We start from the raw sequence: 23783 nt of genomic DNA, 5'->3' as shown, positions 1-23783 counted from the left end.
GGTATCTTCTGAGGAAACTGTGCCCAGAAAGCTGCTAGCACCAAGTCTTTCAATGGTACCAACAACTGAACCAAAGAAAAACCTCGTGTTTCCTTCTTTCTGAACTCAAAAGGAAAGTTCGAAAAAGTGTTCGCAGTGAAATTACCTTAGCACATCCACTTATTACATATCCCATTTCATTTGCATTAAAATGAAAATGTGGCTGTCGTAATCCATTGTTATAAATTCTGAGTGTACTCAAAGTGAGGGCATTTTGATGCTTGAAAAAGAAAAAAAGAATTAAATCCAGTTATTCAGCAAATATCCTACTCAGCAACTTAACCATTCACATAATCATAACTAATCCTAAATGCAGCCCTCACTCTGAACACGGGATTTTTTATGTCCTTTACATTTATTATGTCACAATCTCATAAGGTTGGCAGTATTATCCCCCACCTTTTTTGCAGGAGACAAAAGTGAAATGTAGATTAGCTGTGATTTACTTAGGGTCAGCAGTGGTGGGACTGGATTAGAATCAGGGAACTTGTGGGTCACTATGCAAGGCAGTGGGTTGAGCATTTAAAAACAAATCAAAGAGGAATCTCACAAGCATCCAGTCCTTTGATTAATGTAACCATCCATGCCGAGAAGTTAAGCTCCCAAATCCACATTGAGGCCTCAATTAATAGTTTCCATTAATCAAATCAGCCAATGTTTGACTAGATGTTTCTTCTTCCTTTTTTCCAAGAGAAGGCTGAATCCAATCTAAATTTCATATTTAATCCATCATCAAAAATTTTTTTTCTCAGGGCCCCTGGGTCGCTCAGTATGTTAAGTGTCTGATTCTTGATTTGTGCTCAGGTCATGATCTCACTGTTCATGGCATTGAGCCTCGTGTTGGGGCTCACTGAGAGCACAGGGCCTGCTTGGTATTCTCTCTCTCTCTCTGTCTTTCTCTCTGTCCTTCCCCTGGCTTGTATATTCTTGTTCTCTCGTGTTCTCTCTCTCTCTCAAAAATAAATAAATAAACATTTAAAAAAATTTTTTCTCAATTACCTGATTCAGGAATTCACTAAAAATTTGTTCATGGCTGCTTAGTTCACTTGCATTTTTCCAGTATTGTGCCAGTTGTATTATTCCTCCTGGAAATCTATATTCTTTTGAGCCTGAGTCAGATGAAGTTGAAAAAACAAAGATAAAATACTTCAAAATGGTACTACAGAAGGAGAGCCAAATGTAGTCCCACTAAGGTACTTAAGCTCTTCTACAGTCACAGAAAACATGGTAGGAATTGTTACCATCAGACCCCATGTGCCCCTAAGATATTGATCTGATACATACCTAATACATCAGATACTATCCTACCTTCCAAACTCTCCTGAAATTTTGAACAGACTGTTCAACTCAGGGGACCTTGCTAAAGAACTCGACAGTCATCCTACATATCAATTTCTATCTCGCCCTCTAGGTCCCATCAGCCCTACCTCTTTAAATTCTCTTGCTTCATAACAATTATCTCCTCAAAACTGTCACAGTGTGGGCCACCATCTTCCCTCACCTGAGGGACATCAAGAGCCTCCTGACTCATCTCCCTGCCTCTTATCTGGTCCCTTCCAATCTATTCTCCACAATTCAGCTAGACTGACCATCACTTCAAAAAGCCAACACTAACTCAAAAAGGTATCTGTATCCCCATATTCACCACAGTATTATTTACAATAGCCAAGATATGGAAACAACCTAAGAGTCCATCAATGGATGAATGGATAAAAGAAGATGTGGTACATATATACAATGGAATATTATTTAGCCATAAAAAAGAATGAGATCTTGCCATTTGGGACAACATGGATGAACCCTGAGGCCATCATGTCAAGGAAAATAAGTCAGACAGAGAAAGACAAATACCATATGATCTCATTTATAGGTGGACTCTAAAAACAAAAAACAAGCTCATAGATAAAGAGAACAGATTGGTGGTTGCCAGAGGCAGGAACTAAGGTGCCTGCAAAATGGGTGAAAGGAGTCAAAAGGTACAAACCTCTAATCATAAAATAAATAAGTCATGAGGATGTTATATACAGTATGGCAACTATAATTAATAATACTATGTTATATATTTGAAAGTTACTAAGATCTTAAAAGTTCTCATTGCAATAAAAAGAATTCTGTAACTATGTATGGTGACTGAGGTTAACTAGATTCATGTAGTGATCATTTCTCAATGATACCGAGTCATTATGTGGAAGACCTGAAACTAATATCATGTTTTATGTCAATTAACTTCAATGAAATAAACAAAATAATTTTAAAAACTAAATACAAGGGTTGCCTGGGGTGGCTCAGTCAGTTGAGCATCCGAGTTTTGATCTCAATGAAATAAAAATAAAAAATAAATACAAAACCTAATTGTGTCACTCTCCTATTTAAAATCTCTAATTCCTCCTCTTTTCCACCAAGATAAAGTATAGACTCATTGTTGTGGTTTCTAAAACCTGCATTCTTAGACCCCTTCCTCTCTTGTCAGCCTCTTCTCCCGAGACACCTCCAGCCCCAACATACACCCCTCACACTTCGAAGTCTTGTATGACATTCTCTTTTGCTTCCAATCCTTTTCTCTCATTTCCTACTCTGTAGAGAAATGTGTTTTTTCAAACTCCTCTTGACTGTGACCAAGTGTAAAATAAAAGCATGCTATATCCAATACACCTATATAATCACATATATAAACCGTTAACTGAAAAGGCTTCACAAAATAACATACTATACCTTTAAGGTCATAAAAATATTTCCACACAAGACTATCTGGAGACTGGACATAACTAGGATTTATAACCAGTTCTGCCAAGTTGGGAGGAAGGTTGACCCCCTGATCCTCTTTTTGCTTATGGAATGTTCTAATGAAATTAATTCCACCTTCAGGCTGAAACACATAAAAAATCATGTAAGATATTGGTGAAACATTCTACAAATTTTAGTAATAGAAGGGTGGGTAGCCGAGGATAGGGTAGCATCGGCACAAGTGTGGTTTTCAGTGGCCCATGACCTCAATTCACCTAAGGCTTGTGATATTTATGAAAATCTTCTGAGTTTTCAAGGCACTTTGGCTTTAAATGTGTTGGTGTTTTGTTTTGTTTTGTTTTGTTTTGTGTGTGTGTTGGTGTTTTTTAATCCTTATAACTCCTACAAAAATATACTTTGGTACTCATACTTACCAATACTCTCCTAATAACTCATTTTTTTCCACTTCTCCCTATAACATCAGATCCAGGATCTACTGTGAGATAAATCTCAAACCCTCACTAGACAGACTTCTAAATTTACCACAGAACCCCTTCCAGTTGCCACTCACAGGCCATCGCCAGTTCTTCTGATCACCCATTTGTATTGTCAGCATCTACATCTGGCCCTCTCCCTTTACACCCAGCAGGATGCACAGTCCCTCCATGATCATGTAACTATTTAGAGAGACCAAAAGTAGCTTCCCTTCAGGAAAACTATGGGCTTCTCTGCATTAGGTTAGGAAAACACAATTACATCATCCGTAGCCAACTTTTCCCTGGAGGAGCTTATAGCTTTTCAGGGATGTAAATTATAGTAATTTTTATTAATGCTATCAAAACTATTTGGCCAATTCAGTATAGTTTCCTACAGAAGTCCTTCATAAAGGAAAGTAAAAGGTAACTCAACTTCAACACGTTTTATGTCTTTAGCAGGAACTCAAGTTATGCTCTTGAGTCTATTAGCCAACTCCTACCCTACTGACTGCCACCCTAGAAACACAAGTACTCCTGCTTTCTTTGTGCCTATGTAAGGCATACCCTCGTGCAGGGATTTGTTTCCAGCAGTGGTGCAGACCTTAAGTGACCTGGAAGCAATGTCTTCAGGCATCGAAAAAAACACATCATCAACATCCAGGGTCTGAAGTTCATCATGTGTGGAAAAGAAGAGCAAGAAAAAGCAGTCTTCATCCCCCACATTCTTTATCCAGTGCAGAGTATTCTGAGGGAAGAAGATCACTTGGCCAGCTGTAACATTGTACGTGGTAACTACACCACCATCGTCAACCACCCCGATCCATGCTGTCCCCTGAAACATAAACAGAAAGTACATGCAACATCACTTTAGAGGAAAGTCTCTCAAACTTTTTTCATTACCTCTCTTATCAGATCACATTATAGTCTTCTTTTACTAATCAATTACCACCCTATGACCCCATGAAATTTTAACACTACAGATGCAGTAAATCTGTAAACTGTACGTACATACTGCGTATGTGGTATACACATATTTGTGCTTTGTACATAAAAAGAGTAAGTTTTTTTTTACCTTCCAAGGACCAGCTTTTGCCCCCTTGGGGGTAATATCGCCCCCATTGAGAATTGGGAGTTCTAAGTTCATGCTTCAGAGTTTGAAAAGACTTCCAAGCACATGGATGTTCACAAGTGGTCACAGTGACATGCATGTACATTATGCATATGGATGCAAGTGAATTTTCTAGATAAAAGGTCTATATACAATTTTAACAATAATACTGATAGCAATAACACAGTGCTTTTACTGTGTGTCCGGATATTCTTCTCAGCACTTTATCTAGCTTACCTCCACTGTTCCTTGTATCAACCCTATAAAGCAAATACCATTATTATTCTCACTTTATAGATGAGAAACTGAATCTGGACAGAATGTACAATTTCCCCAAGGTTCCTCAGCCAGTCGATGGCAAAGCTGGGATTAAGACGTAAGCAGTCCAGCTCCAAAGTCTACACTTCTTTAAATTGTGGTAAGAACACTTAACATGAGACCTACCCTCTTTTTAAGTGCTCAATACAGTACTGTTACCGACAGGCACAATGTTGTAAAGAAGATCCCTAAAACTTAATTATCTAGCCAAGATATCTAGAAGAAGAGACTAGAGTGATAGTTGCCAGAGGCTGGGGGTGGGGGCAGAAGTCTACACTCTTAATCCATATGACACCATACTTCGATTCCACTTACACAAAATCCTTTTTCTCATTCTCTAATCATTTCCCCAGCATTATGTTGCCAAGTAAGTAGAGAAGGTAACATTATTTCTTCCAGAGTTTTACCAGAAACTCCTGGTCATTAGGGAAGCATCCACAAGCAGTCTTTACTGTGTCTGCACAGACATGTACAACATGTTCCAGACGGGGATTAAAGATGTGGGGGAAAGGTGAACCTCTAAAGAGCTCTCTCCAGGTCTACAGGTGTAGAATAGCAGAAGTGTGTATCTAGTCACATCACGGAACCAACTACTCCAGGCACAGAGACAGCACAGTGGCCGATGGGACACACACCACAGGGCCATGCACACTGGCCACCCCGCTGCACAGCTCCTCTCAGGGCCACTCCTCCCAAGGTTTTTGTGAAAACACTCAGAAACAAAAGCAACTTCCATGGGTGGCTACACAGTAGAGGGACTTCCTTCACATCCTACTGACTGGTTCTTTACCATGTGAGTGATTGGTCCTACCATTTTCCTGGGACCTAAACAATATTCTAGCCCAAACTTATTTCCTATGGAGTTGAATTCTTTTTGTATTTTTGTAATTAAGATATAATTGACTTACATTTTATTAGTTTCAGGTACACAACATAAAGATTTGATACTTATAGATATTGTGAAATGATCACCACCAGGCTAGTTGTAACATCCATCACCCTCATTAGACTTTCATCTTATGATGGGAACTTTTAAGATCTACTCTCTAAGCAACTTCCAAATTTACAATACAGTGTCATTAACTACAGTCACCTTACTACATATTACATCCCGTGATTTACTAATTTTATAACTGGAAGTTTGTACCTTTTGGCCACCTTCTAGCCCACAGGTAGAAGCTCAGATTATAAACTTTCTCTGGGCTTCCAGAACAGCAGCCCCAGACTGAGCTGGAGTCCAGGCCTGTTATTCACCAGAACATGTTCCACATTAATCTCCCTAGCTTGGGGTTTGTTTTTAAGGGTCCCCTTGCATCTATCTGCCTCTCCTTTCTCCTACCACTCTGCCACTACTCAGCCAAAGCCATGGAAACTAGCCTTTTGGAGACTGTTCTCTTTTACATATTTGGTATGTGTGGAAAAAAGACAAGAAGTCAGAAGACATGGATTTTGTCCCAGGCCAGCCAATAACTACAGTTTATCTTCAGAAAACTTAATCTATCTGAGCCTCTGTTCTCTCATAAGAAGTAAGAAGTGTTTGATCTCAGGGGCACCTGGGTGGCTCAGTCGGTTAAGCGTCCAACTTCGTCTCAGGTCATAATCTTGCAATTCGTGGGTTCGAGCCCCGCATCAGGCTCTGTGCTGAGAGTTTGGAACCTGGAGCCTGCTTCAGATTCTGTGTCTCCCTCTCTCTGCCCCTCTGCCACTGACACTCTCTTTCTCAAAAATAAACAAACATAAAAAATTTTTTTTTCTTCTTAAAAGAAGTGTTTGGTCTCAGATGCAACTCTAATCTCTCTTTCTGTTATAAATTCTAAACCTGAATGAATTATCAAGTATAAAAAGGGAGTTTTATGAACAACGGAAATGTGTCCCGTAAGACTGTCTGATCTATTAAGAAGATCAGCAGGGCAGTACCAAACTCTGAAAGTGCCGTGAGCACTTAGTCACTACAGTTTCCCCAGTGTTTGGAATACAGAATGCAACAAGACACACGTTTCAGAATTCATGAATTATTTGCAATTCAAGGGAGAACACACATTTTACCTCCAGCTCTATCTCACTTGACTTCCAGACAATTCTACAAAGTGTGAACCACAAAAGGACATCCAATTGGCCTGATCTTAGGGACTCCAGGCTGAAAATCAGCAATCCGCTTTTTTCTTTAGAAGAAAGCTGCCGTCTCTTTGATCATTAGATCAGAGCTACCAGTTTTAGCTTTGGCTCAAAGGATGGAACAGTGATCTTATTTTAACAACAGCAGATGAAAAATGATTGGATACTGAAGAAAAGTTCAAAGTGATGCCAAGAATAATTACAACAAACAGGTTAATGCTTGAAGGCACTGCTAACTGATCGAACTGAACACACAGCCAAAGCCTGGATGCCGTCTGTCACGGAGTTAAGAAGGCTCTGCAACAACGAAAATAATAGCTTGAGGACACAGAGCTTGAATACTCGGGTGCAGCATGCCGGGCAAGCTGGTTGTACCTGTGCAAGATAGCCGTGTTCGTTAGCATTGAAGTGCCAGTGAGGGGCCCGGAGGCCATTGCTTTTTATCCTCAGGGTCCCCAGAGTCATGTGTGATCTCTGACTGTTCAAGCTGCTGCCAAAAGCCTCTTCTTCGATGCTGAGATAGTCTTTGACATCGTTCCTATACCGGGCCCACTGGATTGCACCACCGGGGAATTCAAACACCTGAAAAGGCACGAGCAAACAGCCATCAATCAACACGGAGGCCATCTCCCAAGGAACACGAGGCCTCTGTGGTGTACAAAGAGGGAGGCAAAACAGAAAAGGCAGTGGTGGTGAGGCAAATACTGGAGCCCCAGAAGGGAAGAGGAAGAATGGGTCTGCAAGACTTGGGGGATGACAGCAGTGGCTTCCAGGGCTGTCAGTCTAGTCCCTGTGAGACATGAAAAGAACACCTGTCTTGACAAGAGAATCGAAGCTTCGCATGTGTCTATCTGCAGTTCTCCCCTCCCGCCCGACATAGAGCTGTACCTACCACAAAAATTCTCTGCCTCGAGCCCATCAACCCAACTCCTATGCTTCTTGCTGCCCACCTCCCCTCAGCTAGACGGCCCCCCACTGGTTCCTTCCAATGAGGAGGGCACAAAGCTTAGGAAACTCTGTTTTGAAATCCCCTTTACAATAGAGGATTCTTTTTCCTAAATGTATGATTCATACCTTGGACTTAGGTAAATGGTTAAGAAACTGGAATTTTGGATCCACAGCCTTTTGCACTATAGGAGTTGTTTGCAGAGGCCAGGCTTCGAGTCCTAAATGAACTTCTGAATGTGGCTGAGAGTTCTGAGTATAAACCAAGGAAAGTATCAGTACTCCTACTGCGGTGGTGATGGTACAGGCCAAGAGACATACCAGGAAAATGTTCATCAATGACCACTGCCTCTTCTTTTCCTAAGAGAAATTATGAAGCCATTATTCTCTACTCTTGATGCATTAAAAATATTGCCTCCTTTCTTAATTTGGTTTATTTTTTTCTTTTATTTAAAAAAATGCATGTGTGGAATAAATATACTCAGCAAAATAATACGTTATAAACACACACACACACACACACACACACACACACACACACACACATCCCATATACCTTGCTGACACCAAATAAACAAGAAAAAAACTAAACATATGAAAACCTGAGGCACAGAATAAATTCCTAGGAAAGCAAGTAGCTAGTTAAGTTTGCATATCAAATGTATTGCAGCACAGCCAATTAGTCCCTATTTACCAGGTTCTTCACCTGAAAATTAAAGATGTTATAAAGACTATTTTCTGTGAACTTTTTAGTTCCAGAATGTACATATGCATTTACATGTACAGGTAATAAGCATGAGAAAAGTAACATACTAGTAAACAGGTCTGAGAAGTCTCAGCCTCTTTGTCCCTCCCTCCTTCATTTAAATAGCTTCATTAAACCCCTTCCTTCAGTGTATTACCAGTATGAGTTACTAACCCATCTACCAAGTCTGAGCACAATATTTCCATGCATTTCCATGTTACTACTTCCTGGTTTCACATCACAAATATATGCTAAAGCCAACAGTATCATTTCTGTGAGTTAAAATCCACATTACTGAAAGCTGTGAAGAGAACACACACTCTAACATTTGGATCAATTTGCCCTCACTCCTCTGACCACTACAATGGCATTCGTAGGTACTGATGGTCTCCTGTCCACTGTTCTCTGAATTCCTTCTTCTCTGAGCAGGCATATCTTTGATTACTAGCAACTCTGACATAGATGTGAGTACATCAACATTCTTAAATGATACACTTTACATAGCATAACCATGTATCAATATATCCAGTTTAACATTGTATCACGACATTATACTGCACCATAAACAACTCTTTATGGAGGCCTGGACCGTTACAAAGCTAATGCAGCTGTGAGCTAAGAGTTTATGAGAGAAAGCAAATCAAGAAATGCTCAGAGCAGGAGATGTAACCTTTCCAAAGAGGGTTACTTGAGGAAAGCTGGTCTAAAGAGGGATTCTTTCCTAAGGTCCGCATAAAGGTTGGCGGTGAGCTAATCTCAGGATATAAATCTTCACTTTACCATTCTGAAGATGGTGTTCATCTTCCCCGCAGGCAAAGTATTCTGCATGGCATCTTCATGCATTTCAAATGCTGAGTTGTCCATTAACAGAAACAAGCAACCAATTCACTGAAAAAGAAAAAGGGGAAGAATGTAGCTCTAGCAAATGGGGAGATCCCTGAGAGGTGAAGAATGGTAATTCTTAAGTAAGGGAGTCCTTATATACAGCTGAAAGGAAACGAAATAAGGAAGCTGTCTCTTAAACTATAATCTTGGTTAAAAAAAAAAAAAAAAACCCTAGAGAGAATTGCCAAATTAGAGTCCAATAAAACACTTCCATTGGTCCTCAACTCTTTGCCCACTGATGACGCATACACAGATAATGATAAATGACATTTATTTCCTTCTCTTGCTACGTGCCAGGCACTGTCCTAAGTGCTTCATACATACATTCTGTGATTTAGTTCTTATAGCAATTCTATCAGGTACCATGAGTCTTCCCATTTTGTGGATGAGGAAACTGAGGCATGGAGAGTGAGTGCAGTAACTGCCCAAAATCATGCAACTAATTTTAATGTCAGAGCAAAGCACCCTTGAAGATTTTTCATGACACTGGTTTTTGGCAGTTTCACGGTGGGTGCTTAGTCTAGTGCAATCTATTTCACCCAAATCAGTCCTGTCTCTAAATAATGGGACTGATTTTTCCATGTGGTTTCTTGAAGAATTTTGTTACAGTTAAATCTTCATTTGCATCATACTTCCTGGTGATGAGTGGTAGCCTGAATAATGTAAAAAACCACTCCTATAATCCACAAAGTAGTCCTTCCTATCTTCCTATCTGTATTCTTTCAATAAACATGACTGAATGCCTACTATATTCCAGACTGTCTGCCACTCCTATATAATGGCACGAGGCCTTGGAATAGCTCATAATCTAGCAGGAGAAATGGAAAGCAAACCATTACCAAAGACTGTGCTGTGTTATGCTAGAAGTATGTATAAGACTCTCCTGCAAGGAGAGAGAAGATAGTGATTGTGTCTGATATGTAACTTCTCTGAAGTCATAATTCTGAGCTGAGCCTTGGAGTCCCAACACGGCTTCAGCAGAAAGGCACAGTTAATTACATTCTATTCCATATTTCTAGCTTGTCTATAAGCGGCTCTGCAACATTCCATATTGTAAAAATGTAAACCCTCTCTGGGCCAGGCAGCTCAGGATCCAACAAGGATGAGGGTTGTCATTACGCTCAAGTGATGGAGAGTTGACCCTGTGGCCTTCCTATCACAGCTCATCAAATGTAAGATGCAGCCCTGCGTCATACTAATTTAGCCTCTTCCAGCCAAGACATGGAAACTGGCACTGATTTTGAAGCCATAAATTATTTAAAACAATTGTTTTAACTGTGGGGCCAGTAAGGTGATGCCATCTTGTTTTCAGGGTACCATAAAACACAATGTTTTCCTGTTGGATTTTCCCTGTGCATTTGTTAGCTAGAATCCATTCCACACCTTAACATCTCTGAAAATGGGTTGTGTCTTGCGATGAGTGCTCTCTAAGACTCAGTGAAAGTTTGCCCCTTTCCTTGGTCTTATCGACAAATGGGATACTACATGAAATCTTCAAAGCAAGTTTTACATGATTTCGTATTTTTCTGTTTTTCTTTCTTGGAAGTATGAAAACACAGTCCTCTGTCACCTCTGGGAGCTACACTTAGCATTTATTTAAATGGCAAGACAAGTAAATCATCCACCAAGCTATATGAAAACTCACTTCAGCACTAAACCAGAAATGCTGCGGCCGGATGGGGTCCTTTTGATCTTTGCAGATAAGAAAACGGGGGGCCAGGGGCGCCTGGGTGGCGCAGTCGGTTAAGCTCCGACTTCAGCCAGGTCACCATCTCGCGGTCCGTGAGTTCGAGCCCCGTGTCGGGCTCTGGGCTGATGGCTCAGAGCCTGGAGCCTGTTTCCGATTCTGTGTCTCCCTCTTTCTCTGCCCCTCCCCCGTTCATGCTCTGTCTCTCTCTGTCCCAAAAATAAATAAACGTTGAAAAAAAAATTTTTTAAAAAAAAAAAGAAAATGGGGGGCCAGAGAGGCTAAGTATTTTTCCCAAAGTAACACAGTAAGTCACTGGCAGAGCCAAAACAAATGCCCAGCTCTCCCACTTTCAGCTGGAGATTTTCCTATTTCTATTTGCTGCAAGGGAGCATCATGCCTTTGATATATGTACACATAGTTCAAGGTGAATTGAAGCAAAACAGTGGAAAGCAGGAATAGTATCAAAATCATGCTAAAACATGTGAATGTTAACTGGGTGGTGCAGCCCAGAGACCCCTCAGTAGTGGGTATGCTAGCCATTCACACCACCCACAGAAGTGGGGTCATTTCTGCCAGACCAGAAATGCTTGGCAGCCTAGGAAGAAAGTAGGCAGAACTGCAAACTGAACCAGAGTCTGCAAATAGCAGCCAAATCACCAAGCAGTTCTACAAAGAGAAGAACATTAGTGACCCCACTTTTCCAACAGCCCATTTTTTGTAATACACGTAATCCCACATGTAATAATCACTTTTAAACAAGTGCCATACTACTTATATGTGGTGGGCAAAGACAAACATGGGTCAATATCTCAAAATTGGAAATAACAATTAACAAAGACATGCCCCATACTTTTGTTTTGACTTCAAAATGATTAAGCTAGTGTGCCTCCAAACATAAACACCTGCAAATATCTCCTAAGGTTCACTTATGCTGCCAACTATAATACTTGCCCAATTCAAACATGACTAGGAAATGCAAACATTTTTATTCATCAGTGGCTAGGTTTGTACCCAAAATATTTAACTATCTCGAGGGCACAGGCACTGAGCAGTCAGAACAGGAGTCGTTAGTTGCCATGATCACTAGATGAATGCGTGCTAGGTGAACAACAGCCCTGCCCATAGTTACAACCAGAGCACGAGTTTATAGAGGAATGGTGAAGAGTGCACATTCCGGAGCCAAACCACCAAGGTTTGGATCCTAACTCTGCCCTTATTAGCTGTGTGACCTGGGGCAAGCCATTTAAACTTGCTGTGCCTCAAGTTCTTCAATCATACAGTGGGGTTAGTAATGTTGCCTTCGTAAAAGCGTGAAAGGATTAAACGAGTTAATATACATAAAGCACTTAGCACAGTGCCTGCATACAGTACATACCCAATTAATGTTTGTCTGGTTCCTCTTAATAAGTACAAGTAGACTCACTGTAATACCTATACTTTACCATAGCATAAGGACACTTGAGCTCATAAACCATCTATGAGCCCTCATAATAATTCAAATTACTACCTTCTCACCTGTTACCCTGAACAATATATAAATTGTCCTTATTTTTAAAATTAGAGTAAAAAGACCTGCTTACATTAAGCTAGTAGAATTTTTTTTTTAATTTTTTTTAGTGTTTATTTATTTTGAGACAGAGAGAGAGAGAGCAAGCGGGGCAGGGGCAGAGAGAGGAGACACAGAATCTGCAGCAGGCTCCAGGCTCCGAGGTGTCAGCACAGAGCCCGATGCGGGGCTTGAACTCACAGAGCCGTGAGATCACGACCTGAGCCGAGGTCGGACGCCCAACCGACTGAGCCACCCAGGCGCCCCAAGCTAGTAGAATTTTAACTAAAACCCAGGTTTTCTTACTGACATTCCAAGGAGCTTCCTATCTGGACCATATCTAAGTACTACAAAGCAGAAGCAATATAATCTTTTATATTCTTTTTTATATTTATATTCTCTTTTAACCCCTTCATCTTCTTCTAATCTACTTAATATTATTTAAACCATGATCACTTTAATTTCCAAACTGGGCAGTGCTGGGAAGAAGGCAGGAATCTTTAATATCTATCAGTAACCATCAGATATCTAACAAAAATCTGGTTTTTTTTTTTTTTACTTAAAAAAAAATGTTTTTAATGTTTATTTCTTTTTGAGAGAGAGAGACAGAGACAAAGCATGATGATGAGGGAGGGGCAGAGAGAGAGGGAGACACAGAATCTGAAACGGGCTCCAGGTTCTGAGCTGTCAGCACGGAGCCTGATGGGAGGCTCAAACTCTGAAGGCGAGATCATGACCTGAGCCGCAGTCGGACGCTTAACCGACTGAGCCACGCAGGCGCCCCACAAAAATCCATTTTTTAATGTAGGAAATAGAAAATCACCATTAAAATATCAAAGTAATAATTGCTGCAGGCAAGATCCCTCAATGGGTGCTAAAATTACTGGTTGAAAGGTTAAGCTAAAAACAGAATATTTGTATATTCCTAAAGTATCTCTCCTAAATACTCGATAATTACACAAAAGGGCAGATTGTGAGTTCAGCGTGGAGAATCCTGGGATGCACCATCCTGGCCAAGTGAATAAGGTTAGCATCATCTGTGATACATGCTGACATCATATACCCTTGGATATGATGCACCAAAAGGGCAGATTATCTCTGGTCTATGGTAGCCGTCCTGGAAATGCATTACCCTCAGTCTAATCACGAGAAAACATATATATAACAAACCCAGAGTGACATCTTACATAATTACTGACAGTAATTACTGACTCTTCAGAAGTGGCAAGGTCATAAAAGGCAAGAGACTAAGGAAACATGACAACTAAACGGACTGGATCCTGGAACAGAAAAATGACATTATGGGGGAAAACTAGTGAAATCTGAATAAGGTCTATAAGTTCAGCTAATAGTATTGTGCCAGCTTTTGAAAGCTGTTCTATGGTTATGTAGATGTTAACCATTCAGCGAATATCTGCAATGCCAAGGTCTGAAGTGTATGACTATCTTAAAATAAAAAGGAAAAAATAAGAGGAAAAAGGAAGGAAGGAGGGAGGGAGGGCAGGTGGAAGAGAAGAAAGGAGGAGGAGGGAGGGAAGGCAGGAAGGGAGAGGGAGAGAAAGAAAATCCTCAAAAATAACCATTACCTCTTTTCCTGGGCCCAGACTAGTTTATATTTCCCAACATCCTTAGCAGTTAGATGTGGCCATGTAACTGAGTTTTAGTCAATGACATATGAGCAGAAATTCTACTCCAAGCTAAGACAAAAAAAAACAAAAGAGGGGCGCCTGGGTGGCGCAGTCGGTTAAGCGTCCGACTTCAGCCAGGTCACGATCTCCCGGTCCGGGAGTTCGAGCCCCGCGTCAGGCTCTGGGCTGATGGCTCAGAGCCTGGAGCCTGTTTCCGATTCTGTGTCTCCCTCTCTCTCTGCCCCTCCCCTGTTCATGCTCTGTCTCTCTCTGTCCCAAAAATAAATAAACATTGAAAAAAAATTAAAAAAAAAAAAACAAAAAAACAAAAGAGAGTAAGCCCCCACCATGCCCCCTCTGCCTTTCACCAGCTGGATGCAGAGAGAGCCTGGGGATGGCAAAGCCACGAGAGGGAAGGAGCCTAAACCCACAGTTCACTGTGTAGACAAAACCCACTTAGCAACCAAGAACTCTCATTTCAAATTCTTGCATAAACAAATAATAAAGTTCTGTTCTGTTTCACCAGTATACATCTGGGCAGTCTATTTGTTACCACAAACTAAAACAAACATATTTATACCATCTCCAGCCATTATTCTAAGGTTTGCTGCCAGGTTTATTTTTTAAATGTTTATCTCCATTCCAAGATTTCCAACATTTGGCAAGTGTTAAGAACTGCTGATTGCAATATCTATCAAAAAGATAAACTGAATATATATTAAGATATAACTCTTCATTAAGTGACTTGAATTTATTTTCCTGGAACACATCCAATCATAAAAGAATACTATTTTACTTAAACTGGGCCAACTAGAGCTTACATGACTAGCAGGGAAGTTCTAGGTTCCAATAAGAACGTTTCCCCAACTTCCTCCATCTCCAGGTTATCTGCCTTTTATAATTGTTCATGTGGCGTAGATTGATAAGACAATGTTGAGGAATTCTTTCTGATTACTTCCTTTGAAATCTCTACCAGTAACAAGAATGATCAATGCCTTCATTATGTAAATGTTTCTTATCTGGTGTTCAACTTTCAGATGACCACTGGCTACCACAGATACATGAGGATGTACTATAAACCTGACACTGCAGAGATCACAAAAGTCATAGATGACATAGGCCCTTGCCTCAAAGACTCTACAATATAATGATTCATTCCAGCTAACAAATGCACAAGGAAAACCAAACAGGAAAAACATAAAGTTTTATGGTACCCTGTCAACGAGATGAGGAAATCACCTTACTGGCCCCACAGAGAAAAATTAAGCAATTATTTTAAATATTTTATATCCTCAAAATCAATGCCATCCATTTAAATTCCAGATCTTAATGGAAAAAGGCTCAATACATACTCCCCCTGCTCCCATACTCCACCATTATCCATTCCAACAGGTTCTCAAGAAGAACTCTAATATTACAGGAATTATGTGGGTATGAGCTTCTAAAATAATTGTCAGAGACCATTGGGAATGATTTCTGAACTTGTGAAATTAAGAAAATGAAAATATTCAGGACCCATAGGTGGCTCAGTCAGTTAAGCCAGTCTGACTCTGGACTTTGGCTCAAGTCATGATCTCAGGATTATGGGATTGAGCTCCACTCAACTGAGCTCCAGGTCTGCGCTGGGCCTGGAGCCCGCTTAATATTCTCTCTCCTATCACTCCAGCTACCACTTGTGCTCACTCTTTCTAAAGAGGGAGGAAGGGAGGAAGGGAGGAAATGAAAATGAAAATATTCTATTCATTCAATTCTACATGACAATGTGATCTTGGACTATTTCCTTAACCTTGTTAAGTCAGTTTCCTCGTATGTATAAAATTAAAGCTAGACTAAATGGACTTAAGACAGTCTAGCTCTACACACTTGAATTGAGGATATAATTATTTTGAGAAAAAGCATTAGACTGCTAGCTTCCCGACACTCCCATTTTTTCAAGATTTCTTGGACATAATGATTCAGGATATTCAACATTGCAGTTATTTTTCCCCAAATAAGTTGCTTCATATATAATTTATAGTGCCAATCTAAAAACATATTAACAGAGAAAGATAACTCCAGGGAGGCCACTGAGTGATTATATGAACAAAAAACTAGCCGAGTCCAACTCCAGAAACCATTACAGCTGAAGGGGAGCAAATTTTGCCACCCCAAGATATACTCTTTGGCTTATTGATTATTTTAAGCTGGTTATTTTTAAGAAACAGCAGCAATGACAGAAACTCTGAAAACAAAGTAGAAGTTCCCCTAAGGGAAATATCATTAGTTAGGGTGTTTCTCCCACCTTATGTCAGAAAGAGGGGAGATGACTCAATCTCAAGAAACTCTTATCAAGGAGGCTTGGGCTTAAATCTGCATAACAATCTTACTCTTATTTACTGGGTGTGTCCTGGTAACTTCCCATAAATGACTCCCTATCCCAGCATCTTCTTTTATTTTTAGCTGACAATGGTATTTAAGATGATGGTTTTGGCAATTATGGGAGTTACTTACTTTTCCTGAGTCTCTCCCATATATGCTGGAGGTATACGTGTTACTACAAACTTTTGCTTGATTTTTCTATTGTTAATTTCTGTCTCATGTTGATTTAATTCTTAGACCAGCCAGAATAAACTTGAAAGGCAGAGGAAATGTTTTCTCCCCCAACACGGCTCAAATCCATTCAATTAACAAATATTAACTAAATGCCCCATATGTGCCAGGTGTCATTCTAGTTGCCTGGGATATACCAGTAAATGAAAATGACAAAATGCCCGGCCCACATGTGGGTTACATTCTAGAAGAGGATCAGAACAAATAGATGAATAAAAAGTGGTAATTCACATTCTACATTAGAAAATGATAAGTGTTATGGGGAAAAAATAAGCAGGGAAAGGCAGAAGTGTGTGGCTTGGGAGGGAGCAATTTTAAGAAGGTGATCAAAATTTCCTAGAAAAGGGAGGCTCAGCTTTATTGGTGCCAAGTTATGTGCCCATAGAAAAGGAATACAAATTGTGTCTTTCTTACTCTTAGGGTACGTGGGTATTGGTAAGGGGGAAAAAAAATTCAACAGAGTAAATTTGAAGATCTAATTGGCTTTATTAAATGACTCCTAAATAGGCAGCATCCCATCTGACAAATAGAGGGGAGCTTCATTGAGAAAAACAAAAGAAAGGTTTTTTACAGGCAGAAAGGGCATTTAAAAAATGAAGGAATTGGGGCACTTGGGTGCTCAGTTGGTTAAGGGTCCGACTTCAGCTCAGGTCATGATCTCGTGGCTCATGAGTTCGAGCCCCACGTTGGGCTCTGTGCTGACAGCTCACAGCCTGGAGCGTAGCCTGCTTTGGATTCTGTGCCTCCGTCTCTCTGCCCCTACCCTGCTCACCCTCTGTCTCTCTCTCTTTTTCAAAAATAAATAAATATTAAAAGAAATCTTTTAAAAAAGAAGAAATTTATTCACAAGGACTCCATCCTTTAGACAAGGTTCCTAAGGGGAACCAAAGGGGTCCATAAGTATATTTCCTAGTCTTGGCCAGGAAATTCCATGCTGATTGCTTAAAGGTTACATTCCTGAGGGGTTGAAACTACAGTCAGGTCAGATATTAAGTCTTGATTTACTGACTTGGGGCCTTAACCTAAGGGATACCATTTTGGACCTGTGGTTTTCTTTTTTAACAGTCTGAACTTATGTAGTCCATAAACTTTGATCCTATGGCCCCCCTTTTTTTTCTTTTAATTCACAAAGAAAAAAAAAGTTTATTTCTTAAAAAACAACAAGCCTTCAATAGCTACAATTTCATCTCCTGTGTGAGCCCTGAATATCTCTGAACAGCAAGCTCCTTCTGAACATGGTTCACTATTCTTCCCCATTCACCTGCCAAGTGCCACTTCCTTGTCCCTTCTATCTACTCTAACACCCCAGAACTAGGTAAGTGCTCCTATAATACATTCTCAGAACACCCTCTATGCTTCATATGAAGTTCTCATCTCAGTTCATGGTAAAATTATTTGTTCCTTGAATGCCTCCACTGCCAGATTATAGACTACACAGAGCAGAGACGCTGTCATCAAAGCTTAGCATAATACTTGGGGCATTTAGTAGGCTTAAATGAATGAATTTATTCTTACATGATCTTTACATTCCATACACTCATATCTCTTCCCCGAAACCATTACCTACTAGTGACCAATGCACCCAGCCTTCATCAGTCTCCCCCGCCATCTTACCCTTCTAGAATGTTAAATCGGGAGAAATCTAAGCAGTCAATTAAATCATATACAGAACAGTATTAAAAAAAACAAAGCATGAGAAAACAGGTATGGTACAGCAATGTGATGAGCTAAATAAGAAACATGAGTGTGAACTCATTTATGCATTTCCAGCTCCGTTGCTACTAACAGTCCAATGACATCTGTAGTATCTGTACTTTTGCCCTCCATCCACTCTCGTGTTCTCCCTGAGTGTCCAGATTTTGGTCCCTAATACACTTCTCTGCCATGAGGAACAAGAACTCCTGATTCCTTGAAAAGAGGTTATGACTAGATCATATGGCAGGAAAAAATAAGAAGGGTCTGGAACATCCTTCTGTTTCCAGAAAGCAATCATGTTTTCAAGAATGTCAACACAAAGGAAGATTTCAAGAGCCTTCACGAGCCAGACTGTGATAATTTCAGCTTCAAATAAATTCTGTTGTGGTTAATTGAAATATATGGAACCTGTGAAATGTTCAATGATACTCTAAGTTTACAATGATACTCAAAGGAAAAAAAGTAATATAAAAGGATAAATAGAATGTATTCTATATTTTTGTAAGTAGAAGAGTAGTAATATATAGGGATCTGTTTATTCTACTAATAATATGTTTATAAATTATACATATGTACTGGGGTGCCTGGGTGGCTCAGTGGGTTAAGTGTCCAACCCTTGATTTTGGTTCAGGTCATGATCTCACCAGTTCGTGAGATTGAGCCCTGCGTCGGGCTCCGCACTGTCAGTGCAGACTGCTTGGGGTTCTCTCTTTCCCTCTGTCTCTGCCTCTCTCTCTCAAAATAAATAAACTTTTTAATTAATTAATTAATTATAGATATATACTTACTTCTCTGTAGATACCACAGTAAACACAGGGAAGGGAACAGTGAGTGAACTGAGTAATCCTAGAGCAAGCAGATACTATACCCAAACCAAGAAGGACTGAGAGCATCAATGGTCCCATATAGAACTAGAAGAAAGAGGGGCTCAACAGTTAATCAGTACATGTGCTTACACACAATTACCAAGTAAAAGAAGGGCTCACCTGTGGATTCCAAAGGGCTAAATTAGATAAATTTCTAAAGAGAAGGTATAATTACAGAACCAATGTTCATCTCACAGGAGGAAAAAACAAACAAAAACTTCTAGATGGTGCTACCAACTATGATAAAATCCTTGAAGGAATGCATACATTTTTTAAAATGCCAACACACCACAGCAATAAATATAACAGGACAGTGGCTCAGGCACTGTGGTCGTAGGCTACCACTAAGGCTGTAGGGATTCAATATATACTTAGAGAGCTACTCCTCAATCCAAGATTGCAGAAATATAACTCTAGTGCAGGGGTCAACAAAAAATTCCTATAATGGGCCAGATAGTAAATATTTTAGTCTTTATGGTCCAAGAAGCAGAGGTAAATCAAAGATATTACATAAGTACTTACATACCAAGAAAGAAAATAAACTTCAAACAATGTTTTGATAAAATTAAAATATAATAATATGTATAATTTTTATAACCAAGTCTATTAATGAAGAAAATTGAATTCTTTGGAGGAAAATAACATTTTGCCTCATTGGGATTCAAAGTTAATGCTCCTTATCATCAAAACCAATTGCAAATGTTCATCTATTAATGCTGACCCATATGAGATTTTACATACTTCATTTTTGAAAGCACCTTTTCACACAGTTAGTGACACACACTGATACTGCTCTAGAAGCAAATTATTTTAGTTGAGCATATTTATCATTTGGGAAGCATTTACAGAATTTTATGAGTTTCTTCACTTGATATTTTCCTTTTTTAGTGTGCCATCACATTAATCACCTTCAACTGAAAGTAAGGTGAAATCTCTTCAATTGTACAACTAACTGGATTTTTTTTAAATATGGAAATCCCCTTTGTAGTCACAGGGAGGTCCAAAACTTGTTGCTGAAACTAACTTGAGCTTCAGAAATATATCCCCTGCAAACGTGTGTAGGAGTGGAGATCTTGCTTCTTGTTTTAACATTTGAAAGCACGAGAAGCGTTTGACATGACTTAAGATTCAAACATTAGTTGTCATCAAAACAACTTTACCAAGGTCTAAGACTGGCATATACCTGATGTTCCACCTTGCGATTTTAGCCTGAATTCATTAAGACACATTATGAGGTCTGCCTCAATACCTAACTTCCAAAGCCACTCAGTGTTCCATTATGTCTGAGGCTTGTTCTTATTAAGAAAAATTTCAGGAACACCTGAATGGCTCAGTCGGTTAAGTGTTCGACTTCAGCTTGGGTCATGATCTTGCAGTTCATGGGTTCAAACCCTGCGTTGGGCTCTACGCTGACAGCTCAGAACCTGGAGCCTTTGGATTCTGTGTCTCCCTCTCTCTCTGCTTCTCCCTCGCTCGAGCTCTGTTTCTCTCTCAAAAATAAATAAATAATAAAACATTAAAAAAATTAAAAACAGACCATTCATAGAGGCTAATTCTTTTGTCACTTCAAGCTCAGCATTAACTTCTGGAATAAAAGCAACTTGGTATCATAACATCTTTTAGACTCATCAAGAACCAAGAAAAGCCATTGAAATAGTTTGCCCTGATTTTTAATTGACTATTGATACTGCTCCCAATGCCATCAGCACTTTGATCAGCTATTCTTCCCAAAAAGCTAATAGTCTTAAACAAGTTTGTTTTCTCAGAACACATTCCTTCAGTTGCTGTAATGAATCACAATTTAACTAACTCACTATCAACAAACAGTTTAGCTTACTTGGCCAACAAGTAAGGCACTGGAAACACCACGGCTTCAGCTTCATTTTCATTTTTTTATTTTTGTGAAGAAATTCTGTTGTGATTATTACAATTTTTTTTTCTAATTTGTTGCTTTTCTATGAATTGGAAATATTGTGATGAGTTCTTAGGCTAGTAATGTTGATGTATATTGTATTTTTTTATTTCTATGTGTCATAAAATATTCATCTTTTAAATTCTATTCATTTAAAAATGTAAAAAAAAAAAAAATTCTTAGCTGTGGACTGTACCAAAGCCAGCGGCACACTACATTTGACCTGTGAGTCACAGTCGAGAACACAGATATAAATTCTCCCCATCATTAGAAAGGTATGTGTTAAGAATCAGTTAATCACCATTTATTAGTTACTCCTCCAGGAAGGGTAGATCCTGCTTCGTTAGAAGGATGATTATTTCTACTAGATTGTGTATAAGCTAGTTCCTACAGAACCAGTGTTGAACAACTGGCCAGCTTTCAGGAAACTCCTTAGTTGTCTCTGATTTTAGCCATTATTTCAACTCTGTCAATATTAAAAGTATTCCTACTTTGCCCTTTTCATTTGACGTCAGAATGTGTAGTCCTTGTATGAGATATTGTTCAAATTATTGAACCAAAGCCCTGGTTTGGGTGATTCTTGACAAGTGAGGTCAGAGAAACCCCTGCTATGCAGTTAATGCTAAATTTGGACTTTTTCATTTGAATCTGAGACTATGGGTCAGAGAGAATGCTATGAAAAAATATGCTATGAGATCTAGATATTTCTAGAACCTAAAACTGAGCTACGGGTGCTCCAGCTCCTAAGAGGATTTTACAACTCAGGACTATACGAAGATAACTCAAAGGGGAGCCCTCCTCACCAGCCCCACCCCGGCTATTCCCACTGGGCCTTAGAGAATTCTTAGCAACCCAGTCATCCTGGCAGATTGTCCACTCTCCTCCTAGTCCCTTATCTCTATACCTTGCTCACATTTTCATGTTTGGGGACTCCCTTTTGTGGCCATCACTAAGTGGAGGCCTGACATAGTCCCTGGGCCCCTCACATTTACATACCACTGCATACAGATTGAACCAAGGGAGAAAACGGTAAGTCACATACAGACTAGGATATGGATGTTATACCATCCTTCGCAAAATTACTCTGTAGGCATAGTTACGAGGTAGGAATCAGAAACTTCTACTAATCCATGAAAGGATTAACCTAAGCAGGGTGTTAATTCTAAATAGTGAGGTTTTCAAACTTTGTACTTCACCTTTTGTTGCCCCTTTTCCACCTTTTTTCTCCTTCACCACCTCACCTCTTCTCTTTTCTCCCTGACTTGAAATGAAGAGATGTTGGGGAAGCTATGGCCACTGGCTTAGTCTACTAGCTAAGTTTGCTTTAACCATATGTATAAGGAAGAGGCTTCAAGGATGGTAAGTAACCAGGGTACTTCCCTTGAACCTCTACTCCCAGTTCATGATGTCAAGCCTGTGTCTTCAAGACCCAAAGTCAATTTTTTCTTTCAAGAGCCAACCCTTTACAATGACATAAGCATGTGCCAAGGCCCAAATACTCCTCCATTATGCAATTTGGAGGAGGGTGACAAGGGAGAGACCTCGTACAATGCAAGTCTATTAGCAGTCTAACAAGAATCCTGGGACTGAAGTATGCTGCAGAGAGAAGTCAGGGTCTGAATCATAATATCTTTTTTTAAGTTCATTTATTTTGAGAGAGCACATACATGCATGCATGAGAGAGAGGAAGAAAGAGAGAGAGAATGAATTCCAAGCAAGCTTTGCACTGATGTGGGTCTCAAACTCACAAACTATGAGATCATGATCTGATCTGAAATCAAGGATAAGAGGCCACCCAACCGACTGAGCCACCCAGGCTCCCCAGAATCATAATGTCTTAAGTCTAAAGAATATATCCAGTCTACAGAATGGAGAAAGATGTTTCTCCTGCCTCAAAAATAAATAAATAAATAAATAAATAAATAAATAAATAAATAAATAAAACACGTATCTTTAAGTGGGAAGGAAAGGGAAGATAAGAAAGATCATTTCTTAACATATTCTAGCACAATCTTTAAGAGTTATAAATGGAGAACTTTGAGCCACACGTTGGAGCTCAAAACCAGATTAGGGGCAGTAGGCCAGTTTCTTAATCTTGTTATTGCCAAAGAAGACAGTGCCCTCTAGTGGGAGAAAATTTTTAAGCAGTCCTTACTAACACGGACCCATATCTATTTCTACAAAATATCCACACACAGGCAGCTACATGACAACCATTATGATCAGCTGAAATTCTGAAAAAATTGTATTTACCAATAGCTTCTAACACTGGGCACCTACTATGTGTGAGGCACTGTGCTAATAAGTAAGCATTTTACAAGTTTTACTTCATTTAAAGCTGCAACTTGCCCAAGGCACCACAGCTAACAAAGTAGGGGAGGGAGGGTTTATGACCTTTAAATTTTAAACTGTCCTAAGAAATCTGACTCAAAACTACATGCTCACACACACACAACCAAGAACTGCAGCAGAAATCTGGGAAACAGTTGCTACTCTTCGCTC

General features: G+C 39.7%; 1 protein-coding gene across 2 annotated transcripts in view; it reads right to left on the bottom strand.

The window, feature by feature from the left end:
- The window catches only part of CUPIN1 (cupin superfamily member 1), a 62520-nt gene that overhangs the window by 4235 nt on the left and 34502 nt on the right, over positions 1-23783 (bottom strand). The window contains 7 exon segments of one of the 2 annotated variants that reach the window (NM_001375916.1): positions 146-259; positions 1039-1148; positions 2752-2905; positions 3841-4071; positions 7156-7362; positions 7855-8085; positions 9251-9358. In NM_001375916.1, coding sequence (NP_001362845.1) covers positions 146-259; positions 1039-1148; positions 2752-2905; positions 3841-4071; positions 7156-7362; positions 7855-8085; positions 9251-9334 — 1131 coding nt within the window. In that variant the 5' untranslated portion in view covers positions 9335-9358. 2 annotated transcript variants of the gene reach the window in all.

The sequence above is a fragment of the Felis catus genome, chromosome D3 (genome assembly GCF_018350175.1).
Source record: "Felis catus isolate Fca126 chromosome D3, F.catus_Fca126_mat1.0, whole genome shotgun sequence".
NCBI lineage: Eukaryota > Metazoa > Chordata > Mammalia > Carnivora > Felidae > Felis > Felis catus.
The sequence above is the reverse complement of the archived record's forward strand: the minus strand, read 5'-3'. Positions and strand labels throughout refer to the sequence as shown.